The 16,181-nt window shown below is 40.8% G+C and overlaps 1 protein-coding gene across 2 annotated transcripts in view; it reads left to right on the top strand.

Annotated features, from left to right (window-relative positions):
- dok6 (docking protein 6) overlaps positions 1-16,181 on the top strand; it is a 527,037-nt gene that overhangs the window by 304,663 nt on the left and 206,193 nt on the right. For both annotated transcript variants that reach the window (XM_059971537.1, XM_059971547.1), the window contains one exon: positions 14,506-14,620. In XM_059971537.1, the coding sequence (XP_059827520.1) occupies positions 14,506-14,620 (115 nt within the window). The remainder of the gene's footprint in view (positions 1-14,505; positions 14,621-16,181) is intronic.

The raw sequence follows: 16,181 nt of genomic DNA, 5'->3' as shown, positions 1-16,181 counted from the left end.
CATATGCTTGAACCATTCTGAATAGAAGTATCTGTGAACTTGCTCTGATGGTAATTTAGCTTGGAATGATGATGATAGAGCAATGTTACTTTGCTCTTATGGCTGTCTGCTAACTAAGAACAACACCATGCAACTGATTCATTTCAGCATGAGAACAATAATCTCTCACGAGATGGGAGTTAATTAGCATAAGTTATTAGAAACACTTTTCTGGTTTTAGAAATCTATAGTATATGTATTCTTGTTAAATAAATAACAAAAGCAATGTCATACTGCCCCACATGAACTTTTATAGAGTATTAGCAAGGTTGAGTATTGAAAAGGGAAGTCTTATCTTGATTATTTTAGGAATCTTCTGCTAGCTCTGCAAGAAAATGTCAGAATCAGAATCAAAATCGGTTTTAATATCACTGGCATATGTTGTGAAATATGTTAGCTTACAGCAGCAGTACATGGCAATCCGTAATTTAAAAACTGTAAATTACAATAACTAAAATCAAATAAAGAGTGCAAAAAAAGAAAAAAAAGTGAGGTAGTGTACATGATAGCAGTTCCTAACATATTGACTGTGTGTCTTCAAGCTCCTATACCTCCTCCTTGATGGTAGTAATGAGAAGAGGGCATGTCTTGAATGTTGGGCGTCCTCAATGATGGATGCTGCCTTTTTGAACCATTGTCTTTTGAAGATGTCCTCGATTCTGGAGAGGCTAGTCCCCAACATGGAGCTGGCTGAGCTTACAGCTTCCTGCGGCTTTTTATGATCCCATGCAGTGGCTCCTCCATGTTAGATGGTAATGCAACCAGTTAGAATGCTCCCCACAGGACATCTATAGAAACTTGTGAGATACGTAACGTGCTCTATATATAAATTCCTGACATATCTATATCAGGAATTTCTCACTAGTGTGAAGATTACTGTAGTCTATTATTAGGTGATTTTATCTTTATCTTTAAAGTTCAGTTACAATTTAAAATTATTCTCACTGAAAACATGATTATTGCGATACAGAAAGCTATGTATCTTTTATTGAGTTATAGACCACTACAGCACAAAGCAAGATGTTTGGCCCATCTGGTCCATGCTGAACTATTAATCTGCCTAGTCCCATCAAGCTGCACCTGGAACATACCACTCCCATCTAGGTACCTGTCCAATTTTCTCTTAAATTTTGAAACCTAACCTGAATCCACAAGCAGCTAGAAGCTCATTCCACACTCTCACCACCCTCTGAGTGAAGAAGTTCATCCTCAAGTTCCTCCTAAACAGTTCATCTTTCACCTTTAACCCATGACCTCTAGTTCTAGTGTCAGAGGAAAATGCCTGCTTGCATTTACCCTATCTTACTACTTACTGCCTATTACACCACTGGCGTTAAGGGCAGCAGTGAAGGTCCTCCATCGCGGACTATGTTCAGGGCTTCTTTCATCATGTCAGTACCTTCCTCTCTGTTTACACTTCTGTCAGTCATGCAAGTCCCTGGTGGAGACTCAGGAAAACCATCACATACAGATGTAGGAGAATTCTTCATTGCTGTTTCTGTAACAATTTTGTTCTACCAGTCAGGGTTGTTAGCCCCAAGCTGAACCCCTGAGCCTTGAGGACTGGTGGACTACTCATAGTCTGGCCTCTACCCTTTGAACTGTTTAGCATGGTTGACCCTACCAAGGGTCAAAGCATAAAGGCCTGACTCCAGGCAACATAGATCTCCGGGTCATTGAGGTACGCAAGTCTCCAAAGTACGACAAGGATGCAGTCCTGTGCTCTTGGAGGATTTATCCTATCTATATTCCTCATAATTTTGTATACCTCTATTAAACCTCCCCCCAGTCTCCTATGGTCCGGGGGCTAAAGTCATAACTATTCAACCTTTGAGTCAGATCCTCAAATCCCAGCAACGTCCTTGTAATTTTCTCTGTACTCTTTCAATCTTATTGATAACTTTCCAACACTTAGGTGGCCAGAACTGCACACAATACTTCAAATTAGGCCTCAGCAACATCTTATATAATTTCAACATAACATGCCAACTCCTGTATTCAGAACTTTTATTTCTAAAGGCCAATATGACAAAAACTCTCTTTATGACCCAATCTACTGTGACATCACTTAAAAGGAAATATAGATCTGTATTCCCAGATCACTCGGTCCTTCCACACTCTTCAGTGACCTACCACTTACTGCGTAAGTCCTGTCCTGTTTTATTCTCCCAAAGTGTAATACCGCACCACTTCTGCAATAAACTCCATCTGCCTTTTTGCACCCCATTTTTCCAGTTGGTCCAGAACTCACTGGAAGATTTGATAGCTTCCCTTACTGTCCACTACACCCCCAATCTTAGTGCCACCCGTAAATTTCCTGATCCAGTTGACCACATTATCATCCAGATTCTTGGTACAGATGAAAAACAACAATGGACCCAGCATCGATCCCTGAAGCACATCACTTGTCACAGGCCTCCATTCAAAATAAGGGGTTTGTAGAGCCTTAAATCAGAACCTGATTGCACTCATGCCTCCTCCAGACCCTCCAATGCTAGCACATCTCTTCTTAGATAAGGGGCCCAAAACTGCTCACAATACTCCAGAGTGTGGTCTGAACAATGTCTCATAAAGCCTCAGTGTTACATCCTTGTTTTTATATTCTAGGCCTCTAGAAATGAATACTACCATTGAATTTGCCTTCCTTACTGCTAACTCTATCTGCAAGTCCATCTGCCAGTTCTTTGCCGATTTACCTGATCTACCTAAGTCCTTTTGCAGACTTCCTGCTTCCTCAAAACTACCTGTCTGTCCACCTACTTTCATATCATCTGCAAACCTGGTCACAAAGCCATCAATTCCATCATCCAAATCATTGAGGCATGACTTGAAAAGATGTGGTCCCAACGCTGACAAAGCTGATCAAATAGGCCTCCTTTATTCCCACTCTTTGCCTACTGCCGGTCAACCAATCCCCTATCCATGCTGTATTTTTCCTGTAATACCATGGGCTCTAATCTTGTTAGGCAGTCTTATGTGCAGCACCTTGTCAAAGGCCTTCAGAAAATTTAGGCAAATAGCAGTCACTGACTCTCCTTGTCTATCCTGCCTGCTATTTCCTCAAAGAATTCTGACAGATTTGTCAGGCAAGATTTCTTCTTAAGGAAATCATGCTGACTTTGGCCTACTTTTTCACGTGCCTCCAAGTATTCTGAAGCCTCATTCTTAATAATGTACTCCCCAACATCTTCCCAACCACTGAAGTCAAGCTAACTAGCCTATAATTTTCTTCCTTCTGACCATTAGCTGTATACTCTCCCCTTTCATTTCATCAACATTTCACACTTCCCCAGATTAAATACCATCTGCCACTTTCCTGTCCATAACAGTATCTGATCTATATCCTACTGCATTTTTGATTGTCCTTTACACTGTCCCCAACTTTACCAATCTTGGTGTCATCTACAAATTTGTTGATCCACCCACCTCCATCCAAGTCATTGATATATATCATGAACAACAGTTATCCTAGCAGCAATCCTTGGCACAGACCTCCAGCCAGAATAACAGCTTTCCACCACTTGTCTCTGCCTTCTGTGGGCAAGTCAATACTGAATTCACATTTTGGTTGTTGCCATAGGGATATGATAAGAGCCTAATGCCTGTTTATCATCCCAATAAGTAGTAAGCAATTGTAAAAGTCACCTCAAAATTGTGCTCCCACTCAAACTCTTTTGCTTGTATCCTATTCCCCACTATCCACTTTCTTTACCACCTTACTAGTGGCAAAATGTCTTAAATCTCCAGGAAATCATTCTTCTCTTCAAAGATCACAATGGCTCCACTCTTCCATTCCACTGTCAATGCATCCAGCCATAGGTACTCCATATGGCTTAGTACTGGGAATCATAGAAGCTGAGGTGTTTGCAGAGGTCCTACTTAGACAAGCGTATTTAAATTAAGTGAGGTATCTGCTCCAACATGGAAAATGAGGCCAACAAAGGCGACAGCAAGATCGTTTATGCTGCAGTAAAATAACTTACTGGCACCTTCACACCAAGAATTGGTGCAATCAAAAATGCCGAAGGAAAAATTCTGACAGAAGATGCAGATGTGAGGGAAAGGTGGCTCGAGTACACCAGGAAACTCTATGAAGATCACGAGAATGAAAACCGTGACGAAGCCATTGACTGGACAACGCTAGAACATGAACCCGAGCCACTCCTGTCAGAAGTAGAAAGAGCAATCGAGAAGATCAGAAAGAATAAAGCATCTGGTCCAAACAACATACCAGCAGAACTACTGAAAGCAACAGGCACCTCAATGGCCCTATCTTGCACTGCATTGTCGGCGCCATCTGGAAGACTGGCAAATGGCCAACAGACTGGTGCAAATCTGTCTCCATTCCAATTCCCAAGAAGGGGGGGCTCCTGCAGTGCAGTAATTACAGAACAATTGCATTGATATCATACACCAGCAAGGTCCTACTCATCATCATCTCTGAGAGACTAAAGATAGAGAAATTGCACTGGAACAGTCTGGCTTCAAGAGCGGCCGAGGCAGCAGGGACCAACATGCGTCTGATAATGGAGAAGATGAGAGCGGTCAATACCCCCCTGTATATCTGCTTCATTGACTACTCAAAGGCGTTTGACTGTGTTCAATACACCAAACTATGGACGGCAATGTTTCAACTGGGTGTGGCACCACACCTAATGGCTCTTCTAGAAAAACTGTATGCTACGTAATCCTCTAGCCTTCAGGCCACATCTGGCGAGACTGAATCATTCTGCAATGGGAAAGGAGTCCACCAAGGCTGCATCCTTTCTCCACACCTTTTTAACATCCACACTGAGATTGTGAGACTGACAATTCCAGACAACACTGGCATTAAAATAGGAGAAAGAGCCATCAGTAACTTGAGAAACGCAGACAACACAACCCTGCTAGCCACAACAGAAGATGACCTACAAGCTCTACTCAATAATGTTGCAGAAGTTTCTGCTGAATTTGGATTGCTGATAAATGGCAAAAAGATCTAAGTTATGGTGATAAGCAAAATTGCAGTTCAAGCTGACATCTACATCGGAAGCGACAAGATTGAACAATTGTCCTCCTTTATATACCTTGGTGCAGAACTAAATGACACAAATGAATGCAGCAAGGAAATAAGGCGAAGGCTAGCAATGGTACGCACAAGCACTACCAAACTCTGGGACATCTGGACAGATAGATCTGTGAGCACTGGCACCAAGATACGCCTCTCAAGAGTCTCATCTGGCCAGTAACCCTATATGGCTGTGAAACATGGACCCTAAAAGCAGCTGATGAAAAGATGTTGACAGCATTTGAGAAGCGGACATACAGACGGGTCCTCAGGGAATCAAACGTTGAAAGGAGATCCCACAATTTCATCCTAGAAAAGACTGGCATGAAACCAATACTTCTGAAAACCATTATCTAAAGGAAACTTTATTATTTTGGACACACCTCAAGAACTGATGACACAATGGAACGCACTGTGCTTGAGGGCAGAGTAGAAGGAAGCCGCTCCCGAGGCAGAGGACAACCTGGATCAACAATATCAAGAAGTGAACCAGCCTCACCGCCAGAGATGTAAGGGGTTTGACTGCCGACAGATCGCAGTGAAGAAAGTGGTTGCCGAGGCCCTGACAGAGTATGGCACATGATGATGATGATCTGTGACCTTGTAATGTGCAGAATGACTCCATATTGATATACACCATTCTTTAAGGAGCTCATGCAGAGGTAGTTATCTGATCCCAATGTCTGCCATGAAGAATACACCACTGAATTTGGCTCCATTTTTACTACACTAGCTAGGTACTGCAAAGGAAAAATCTCAACAGAAACTTACCTAATCCTCCACCTCTTCTTGCCAAAGCCTCTTAAGCTGAATCCTTAGATCCTCTACCCTAACACTGTCGACTCACATGCTGGCTGCTCTCACAATGACCACCCCGCTTAAATCTGAATTCTTTTTACTGGTCCTTGGCATGTGCCTCATTACACCACGATCTCTGATGCACAGAATGTACTGACCTACCCGCAATACACAAGCCAGCGATTCCTCACAAACTCAGATGCACAAAATGCCCCAGAGGGCCTTTGAAGGGTGCACGAGTCATAATACATAGCACATTACAGCACAAGAGCAGGTCCTTGACGCCATGATGTTACGTCAAACTAGATACGCGAATGACACCTAACTGAAATAATTCCTTCCATGTGCTTGAGTTTTGCTGCCAACTATTTCGGGTGATTTTATGTAATGGTATTTGTTCAAAGGGACTCATTAAGTTGATCTTGTGCATTGTGCTTTAATCTCCGTCCTTTCATTACAAGATCATGTTGATGTGTATATTTATGACTTTCTAAATCACTGCAGATAGTAGAACTGCCAGATTTGGGAAGTATGATATTTGAATTTGTGTATTTAATGAATATAATTCTCATATCTGTTCCCCTTGAGGGAAATAAACACAATGCAATATAGAGCTTTTTACCACAAAATAAAGCAGATGGAAATCAGTATTCTATTGCCATTTCTACTGGTTGACATACATCATTTAAAGTTGTATTGCAAAGACTGTTATGGACTTCTTTTTTCCCTAGAACCTATGCTTTGAATATCTAAACTATCTAATTTTTGATGCATTGATATGGCTAGACTTGAGGACAACATTATAAACTGAAACATGAATATTAAATTTTTCCTGTCACATCCCCATAAACTTTGACATCCTTACTTATCAACCTCCACTTTGATCATACTCAATACTGTAGCCGTCTGTGCCAACCAATTCCACAAATTCACCACCGTCTGGCTGAACAAATTCCTCCTCATTTCAGTTCTAAAGTGATTGTCTCTTTATTCTGAGGCTGTGTCCTTGTATCTTAGCTCTTTTCACTTCTTTCTCCATATCCACTATATCCAGGCCTTTGAGTATCAATGTGATCCACTCCAGTGAGAATAGTTGCAGAGTCATCAAATGCCACTCTTATATTTCTTCTTATAAAATAAAACCCAAGTTTGGAAAATCTGAAGTGTCGAATTTTTAATGTATTGTTATGACTAAACCTGAGAACAAAATTATAAACTGATGTATGAATATTAAATTCGTTTGGTCTCAAGGTTCAATCTCTTCTTCCATTTTTCTGTGACCTTGGAGGTCAGGATGCTGTTGAGTGACTATAGCTCAGCACTTAACACCATCGTTCCTACTGTCCCGATTGATATGCTACAGAACCTGGGCTTCTGTACCTTCCTCTGCAATTGGAGCCATGGCTTCCTAACTGGAAGATCACAATCTATGCAGATTGGTAACAACTTCTCCTCATCGGTGACGATCAACACTTACACGCTTCAGGGATATCTGCTTAGCCCTCTGTTCTACTCTCTCTATATCCATGACTGTGTGGCTAGGCACAGCTCAAATACCATCTGTAAATTTGCTGATTGTTGGTAGAACCTCAGGTGGAGATGAGAGGGCATACAGGAGTGAGATATGCCAGCTTTATGAGCTGTGTCACAGCAACAACCTTGCACTCAATGTCAGTAAGACCAAAGAGCTGATTATGGACTTCAAAAAGGGTAAGGTGAGAGAACACAAACCAGTCCTCATAAAGGGATCAGAAGTGGAGAAAGTGAGCAACTCCAAGTTCCTGGGTGTCAAGATCTCTGAGGATCATGACGTCTTCTGAAGGCACACACCCAATGATTCAGGAACAGTTTCTTCCCTTCTGTCCTCTGATTCCTAAGTGGACATTGAACCTATGGAGACAATGCAAATGATTAAATTGCATTATATGATTAGCTGGAGAAATAGAGTAACAGTAAATAAAACTTCAATGTATTTAAAGCTTTACACAAAATGCTGGAGGAAATCAGCAGGTCAGGCAGTTTGGATGGAGGGGAATAAACAGTCAGTGCTTCAGGCTTGAGATCCTTCATCAGGACTGGAAAGGAAAGGGGAAGAAGCCAGAATTAGAAGGTGGAGTAGGGAAAGGAGTGCAAACCGGCAGGTGATAAGTGAGATCGAGTGAGAGGGGAGGTGGATGGATAGGGGACTGCAAATGTTACTCTGCTATTTAAGAAGGGTGGGAGGTAGCAGAAAGGAAACTATAAACCTGTTAGCCCGACATCAGTGATTGGAAAGTTGTTGGAATCGATTGTTAGGGAAGAGATTAAGGAGTACCTGGAGGCACAAGACAGGCCAAAGCCAGCATGGTTTCCTGAAAGGAAAATCCTGCCTGACAAACCTACCGGAATTCTTTGAGGAGATTACAAGCAGGGTAGACAATGGAAATGCAGTAGACGTGATGTACTTGAATTGTCAGAAGCCCTTTGACAAGGTGCCGCACATGAGGCTGCTTAGCAAGATAAGAGCTCAAGGAATTACAGGGGAGTTACTAACATGGGTGGAGCATTGGCTGATCGGCAGAAAACAGAGATTGGGAATAAAGGGATTCTATTCTTGCTGGCTGCTGGTTACCAGTGGAGTTCCACAGGGGTCAGTGTTGGGACCACTGCTCTTTACGATGTATGTCAATGTCTTGGGCTATGGTATTAATGGATTTGTGGCTAAATTTGCCGATTGTACAAAGATATGTGCACGGGTAGTGTTGAGGAAACAGAGAGACTTAGATAGCTTAAGGAATGGGCAAAGAAGTGGCAAATGAAATACAATGTTGGAAAGTGTATGGTCATGACTTTGGTCAAAGAAGTAAACAGGCAGACTATTATTTAGATGGGGAGAGAATTCAAAATGCAGAAATGGAAAGGTAATGTCACTCCCTCCTCCTATTCGCTTTTTCAACTCTCATTCTGACTCCCCCCTTCTCCTCACCTGCCCATCACCTCTCCCTGGTGCCCATTCCTCCCTCCCATTCTTACATGGCCCACTCTCCTCTCCTATCAGGTTCCTTCTTCTTCAGCCCTTTACCTTCTTGCCGTGTATGTGATACTAGCCTGGACTGTGCTGGTCTCAGCCCACTGCCAAGAGCTGCCCCTTGTGGACTCCAAAGAAGGTCATCCCTCTGATTGGCCAGAATGCTGTCAAGACCTACAGGACATCACAGAAGCTCCTGCTCCCAATGGGTTTATCTATGAAGAAGTTTAACAGTTTTGAACATCTCCAATTTGTATGTTGAATATGAAAGTCATTCAAATACTATTGGAATGATTAAACTAATTTTTGAAAAGTAGAAACAATAAATGCAAATAAAAACACACCCAATGTTACTTGTTCAGGGGGATTCAGCAAGTTAAACTTTATGCTTTAATCCCTGTGCATTCATTGCAAGATCATGTTGATGTGTATACTTATTACTTTCTGAATCACAGCATTATTACAGCCGGATTTCAAAAGTATAATATTGGAATTATGCTCAAAACTACTAGTTATCCTGATCCATTAGCTCTGAGTCTCACTCGAATTTAATGTGGTCTCTAAACTACACCAGTAAATACCTTCACTGTACAAGATGCAAGCAGTAATTTGCCAGCCAAAACTGGACTTTATCATGAAGCCAGGCAGTGGTGTGCAGTGACACATGTATTCTGCTATGACACCCAGTAAGAGTCAGACTTCCACATTCAGAGGTGCATTTGCAGAGATCCAGTAGTTCCTGAAGTTCCAACAGCTGGATAATAGCAGTTCCATTTATCAGGTGACTTCCAAAATACATAACTTGGAGGAATCTGGACTGTATAGAACAGAACCCAATACAAGAGAAACAAGCAATTTGCTTAGTTACCTGCGTAAGGAGTGAATATCGAAAATACTGTGGAGGAATCTATTTGCGAGAGTTGTTGGCAGGGAATCGATAGTAGTCTCCTATCCAGTGGTCTAATACATTATTACTGCTTAATAAGGATGGTGCTGGTAGTATGTGACCATTATGTCACATCAAGTTCTGAGTGATCAAAATAGCTTGGAGTGTATTTAAGGTAAGCATCCCTATGCAATCAAGTGAGGAACTTGAGGAATCTGTCCATGGTTTAATCATTTAGTGGAAATGGACAGATTTTACAAATTGGTTTCTTCTCTGTCCTTGTTCTTCCCCCGGTGCTTTTTAAGTTTAAGAAAGTCCTCTGTTTAAGGACAATGAATTATTCATTGCCAAATGCTGAGGCTGCATAACAAGTCTGTTAAATCCCATTGTACCATGTATCAGGCTACCAACCACTGAAATCAGACTCCACACAATGGTATGGTGAGTCACAGTCAAAGTAAATTTATTATCAAAGTAATTATATGCCACCAAATACAAACTTGAAATTCATTTTCTTACAGGCTTTTACAGGTAAATAAAGAAATATAATTGAATTTAGAAATAATTCAGAAGATTGAATTTATGAACAATTGCACTTATGAAAAACTATATAAAGACTGACAAAAATCGAAGTGCAAAAGAGGACAAATTGTGCAAATAAAATTAAAAATCAATAAACAATACTGAGAACATGAGTTGTAGAGTCCTTGAAAGTGAGTCTAACGGTTGTGGAATCAATTCAGCTTTGAGGTGAGTGAAGCTATCCCACTGGTTCAGGAGCACGAAGGCTGTAGGGTAATAACTGTTCCTGAACCTGCTGATATGGGACCTAAGGCTCCTGCACCTCCTGTCAGATAGTAGTAGGGAAAAGATAGCATGGCTTGGATGTTGGGGATCCCTGATGATGGATGCTATTTTCTTGTGACAGTACTCCTTGTAAGCATGCTCAAAGATGGGGAAGGCTTTCCTTTTGACAGGCTGGGCTGTATCCACCATTTTTGAAGACTTTTCCATTCCTGGGCATTGGTGTTTCCATGCCCAGGCCATGATGCAATCACTGTGCCTCTGTCCACTGTGGAAGGACCACAGCCAGGTTCTGTGCAGACTATAGGCTGTGAGTCCTTTCATAAAACCCATCACCTTTATCCAGCGTTGTTCACCTTGAGCTCAGTTTTGCTGTAACAATGATGGGTACCCCAGTTTCAAACATTACGATTGGCAGAACCACCAAATGATATATTAGCCATATTTATCAACTATATCAATTCTGAATTAAGTCTGCATGCCAGCTTCTGTCTAATTCTTATTCCAGTGGTTTGGCATTGTTTCAAGAAACAAGATAATTGCCTGCAATAATTTTGATGAAGTGTATGCAGAAAGCTCAGGCATGGCTGCCAATTGAATTGTGGTCTCACAAATGAGAATGCAGAAATTGGTTTTGTTCTTAAGGCATGCTGTCAAAGTTGGAATGCTGTCAGAATTAATAGCCCATGTGAAAAAATATATCCCGCAGACACCAAAATTTCTCATCAAAGTCCTTTTTTTTAATTCTCTCTTGACAGCTTAGATATCTTTAGTACTTTGACTTCAAGTATGTACACTGATAGCATCATCAGGAGCGATCGTCTGATGTACTGAGCCTGACATTGTGAGGGCGTTGAATTATGACATCAGTTGAGGCACAGTCAGTCATTCAGTCCAACTGTGATAGCTTGTACTGCGTACATGCTAATTCATTCCTGAAAACTCTCATTCTGAGTAACACCAGACCATAACCTCAGTGATGCCATAGGTTTCAAAAAGCCCACATAAAAAATATAACCAATTAGCTTCCAAGTTTCTCCCTACTCTCCAGAAGGCATTGACTCTCTACTTCATAGGCTTGGTAGCCCTGTTGAACTATCTATCACCAGAGATCAGATATTGGAATCAAAGCCCACCCCTATCATTTTGAGTGCTCTATAGAAGGGAGTGCATGAAGCCAGACTGGTTTTATCACAGCCTAGTATGGAAACACCTTGAATGTAAACGCTTCCAGAAGTAGTAGATACAGCCCACCCATTGTGGTAAAGCCCTCCCCACCACTCAGCACATCTGTACGGAATGCTGTCAAGGACCCCAACTATCCAGGCCATGCTCTCTTCTCTCTGCTGCCATCAGGATGGAGGTACAAGAGCCTCAGGACCCACACCACCAGATTGAAGAACAGTTATTACATCTCAAGCATCATGCTCTTGAACCAGAGGGGACAGCTTCACTCACCTCAACACTGAACTGTTTCCACAAAATATATACTCACTTTCAAGGACTCTTCATTTCATGCTCACGATAATTATTACTTGTTTATTTAATAATCATGGTTGTATGTGGCAGCATACATGTGCTTTGATAATAAATTTACTTTGAACTTTGAGTTCCTGTTGCCAGAGAGGGTGAAGAAGTCTCAGAGCCGAGCAAGAGTGCAGTGATAGCAATTATGTACTGCCCCCAGCATGTTCCTGTACTGGGAGCAACAGCAGACCCACACCACCAGGTGTAGGAACAGTTTTTACCCTTAAAACATCAGGCTCCCGAATCAGTAAACTTCACTCACTTCCACACTGAACTGATCCCACAACCTATGGACTCAACAACTCACGTTCCCGGTAGTATTTTTTTTAAATTTGCACCATCTGTCTTTTGCACATTGGTTGTTTGGCAGTTTCTGTGTGTAGTCTTTCATTGATTCTATTGTACAACATCTCCCTGATCTACTGTGAATGCCTGCAAGGAAATAAATCTCAAGGTTTATATGGTGACATATCTGAGGTTTGACAGCAAATTTACTTTGAGCTTTGAGCATTGGTATGCAGAGAGAGTGAAGAAGCTGAGCTAGCATACAGAGTTAACTCTCATGTGCTGCAGCCAGCACATCCCCGGGAATGTCAGCTGTTAACACAAACCGTATGTTTCCATGTACTTGTGATAAAGAAATCTGAATCTGAAATCTGACTTTAAGTGGTTTTGGAGGACGCTTGTGTCCATCCACACGTACCTTCCTGCTATTTTAACACAAAGGGGGATTGAAATCAGCCTATAGCATCTGTGAGGCCTTCCACGTCCTTGACAGTCCTGGGTTAGGTTGGGTTGTATTTTTTGCCAAAATGGAGGAGGTGCAGCAACCAGCCTGTGCACAGCAAGATCCCACAGGCAGCACTATTTGACCGGATACTTAATTATCATTAACGGAATTTTCTATGGATCTCTCAAGAGTTAATGAACTACACTCAAACACAGGGGTTCACAACCATTTTTATGCCATGGACCAATACCATTAAGTAAGGGGTCTGTGGGCCCCAGTTTGGGAACCCTTGCAAACATCTTGTTTGGATATCAGTAATTTCATTGAGGTAACATTCCATCAATAGTGCACTAAGACAAGGTTCCATAACCTGGAGTCTGTGGCCACTGCTTAATTGTATTGCTCCAAGGCATAAAAAAAAGTTGGGAGCCCATGCACTAGGAAAGCATCCTTTATTTTGCTCTGACAGGTTTCTGTCTCAGTAGCTAACACTGAGCAAAAGCAGAGATTAGATACTTTCATTTTATTTTTATAAAAGCAACATTATTCCTCTAATTGCTTCTTTTCCCAGTGATAACATCTTGAAACTTGGAGTTAGGCGGTTCATTTAGTCTTGCCCACACAGTCATCTCTCCACGTTCTCAATGGGTTTGAGCATTTTCAAACTCATTCTTACTGATCATTTACCTGCCAGTGGAAAGTTGTCCACAGGTTGTCTCCTCATGTAGTCAAACTGTGTAAGAGCTGTTGATGAGGGCTGGAATGGGAAACACAGGCCCAATAAGTCACAATACTAAAGGACTAAACATACTTCAGTCCACAAGTTAGTCTCCCTGAACTTGCGAACGGAAATATGTTGATTGGAATGTAGTGGAATGAATTCTAGATTGTTTAATGCTATTTCCAGTACTCAAGTGCATAGGAGAATTAAATAATTGTTACTCCAGATCTGATGTAACTGAAAACGAAACACAACAAGATAAAGAATATAATATATATTTTTTTAAAAACACAAATAAATACACAAGATAGCTTATATATGTAGTTTGACTGTATGTCCATAAAGTGATGTCAGGCACAAGAGTGACTGTATATAAGGTTAATCTATCAGGAATTGATAAAGTAGTGGCTGTGGGTGGTGTACAATTATTGATCAGCCTTACTGCTTGGGGAGAATAGCTGTTTTTGAGTCTGGTGGTCCTGGCATGAATGCTACGTAGCCTCCTCCTGGGTGGGAATGGAGCAAAGAATCCTTGAGCAGGGTGGGTGGGATCCTTGATGATGTTACTGACCTTTTTCTGGTACCTTTCTCTATATATATCCTTGATGGTGAGTAGGCTGGTGCCAGTGATGCATTGGGCAGTTTTGGCTACCTGCCAACCACAGTACAGTTTCCACACCATGCAGTGATGCAACTTGTTAGCATGCAGGAAGAAGGTCATTTGGCCTGTCTGGTTCATACTAGTTGTGTAGCATTAATCCTGAATGCTTAGTACAATTTCATGCACCTAACTTTAAAAAAAATTCATTGCCCACAGCTAGTACTCTCACTGTGATCAATACACGCATATACACAAATATCATAAGAAAACAATGCTCTTCTCCCTTGTGGGACATCAAATGAAAGAATGTGCCATTTTTATAATTAATCTGACTCTTGCTTCCAGGTAACTGAGCTGCACAGCATCAGGAACATAAGCAGGTTGCCCCGGGAGACAAAGAAACATGCTGTGGCAATTATCTTTCATGATGAAACATCAAAGACATTTGCCTGTGAGTCAGGTAAGCAATTACTTGTGCATCTATAGCTTGAGGAAGCTCAGACCCATTTTGGAACTGTAAACCCATCCAGACTAACATGCAAAGAAAAGATAGAAAGACAGAATATTTTATCTTTGAGATAATTTGATGCAGATATTATGTTGACAATGAACTGGAACCTTTGATTTTTTTATATATAGAAGTACAACATTTTTTAACATTAAGCAAAGATAAATATTGCTCTAAATAAAAGAGATGTTTTCTCATCCTCTAATACTGTTTAAATTATATCCCTGAGATACTATTAATGCACTTTATAATGCAGTTTGTGATGTGTTATGTAACATTGCCCATGGCACCAGATATCTCACAACTGGCACATTGTAGAATGCAGGGAATTGGTTAAAAATGTGATGGTAGTTCATGGACTGATGGGATTGAACTATGTTGTCTTTACATTGCAAAAAAAAGTTGAAAAAAATTATTGTGTCCACCAGTACTTGTTGATTAGGTTATTTCACTCTGTAGATATCCTAATTGAATTGTTCTGAATTTTCAGAGATGCTTAATAACCCTATGGAACAATTTCTTTCTTGCTCAAACAGCAAATGATATCAGTCAGGATTTCTGTTAACAGTCTCTAATGTGCTCAAGATAGTTAAGAAGATTTCAACCCAATTTGACAATTTTTTTAACTGCTTCAAAGACTTCTGCTGAAAGCTGTGTTTCACTTCTTTTTCTTCTGATTCATTCTTCCAATCAATTATCCTCAATAAAAGGCCTTTAAATAAATAAATATTCTTTTAATTCCAATCAATTATCCTCAATAAAGAGCCTTTAAATAAATAAATATTCTTTAATGCCTATCAATTATCCTCAAATAAAAAGCCTTTAAATAAATAATTATCTTTTAATGCCTATCAATTATCCTCAATAAAAGTAGCTTTTAATTTAATTCAGTTCCCCTTTTTGCTAAAATGGTTGCAAGCTTTTCTTTTAATTATGCTAAATATAGGTAGTAAAGTCACTGGAAAGGAGTGCCTTTTGGGTATGGAATTTGTGCGAGTTACAATTTCATTGAAATAATAAAAAGCCTGGTAGCTTATAATGTGATACCAGCAGTCACCATCCTTTAGTATTTCCTGAGGTGTTAACAAGCCACTGAGCCAATGTAAATGTCAGAAGATTCAATTATCAAACATCAGGCTGCATAAGTCTGGGGGAAAATGTTAAGAGGGAAAATACCTATTTGGTGGTAAAACCAATTTGTAGATAGGAACAGTGAGAGTGCAAATACATAATTCGGAAAAAGGATCTAGTGCTTTCCTGACGTAAATGATGAATAAACTCTTCTCGAGTTTCTAGTCGGGTATAGGTATCGATGATAACCGACGTTTCAATGAGATACTCTGCCATCTTCTTCAGGGATGATACCTGAAGGGATAATGCTTGAAGCGAATAGGTTACAGCAGTAGAAGATCAGGAACAAACACTCAGTAGTCACTTTACTTGGTACAGGATTTAACATGTCAGCTGGAGCTAATCAGTTTTCCTCCTTCTGCAGCCTCCTTCAGCCCCACAG

This window comes from Hypanus sabinus, chromosome 1, assembly GCF_030144855.1.
Source record: "Hypanus sabinus isolate sHypSab1 chromosome 1, sHypSab1.hap1, whole genome shotgun sequence".
Taxonomy (NCBI): Eukaryota; Metazoa; Chordata; class Chondrichthyes; order Myliobatiformes; family Dasyatidae; genus Hypanus; species Hypanus sabinus.
The sequence above is the reverse complement of the archived record's forward strand: the minus strand, read 5'-3'. Positions and strand labels throughout refer to the sequence as shown.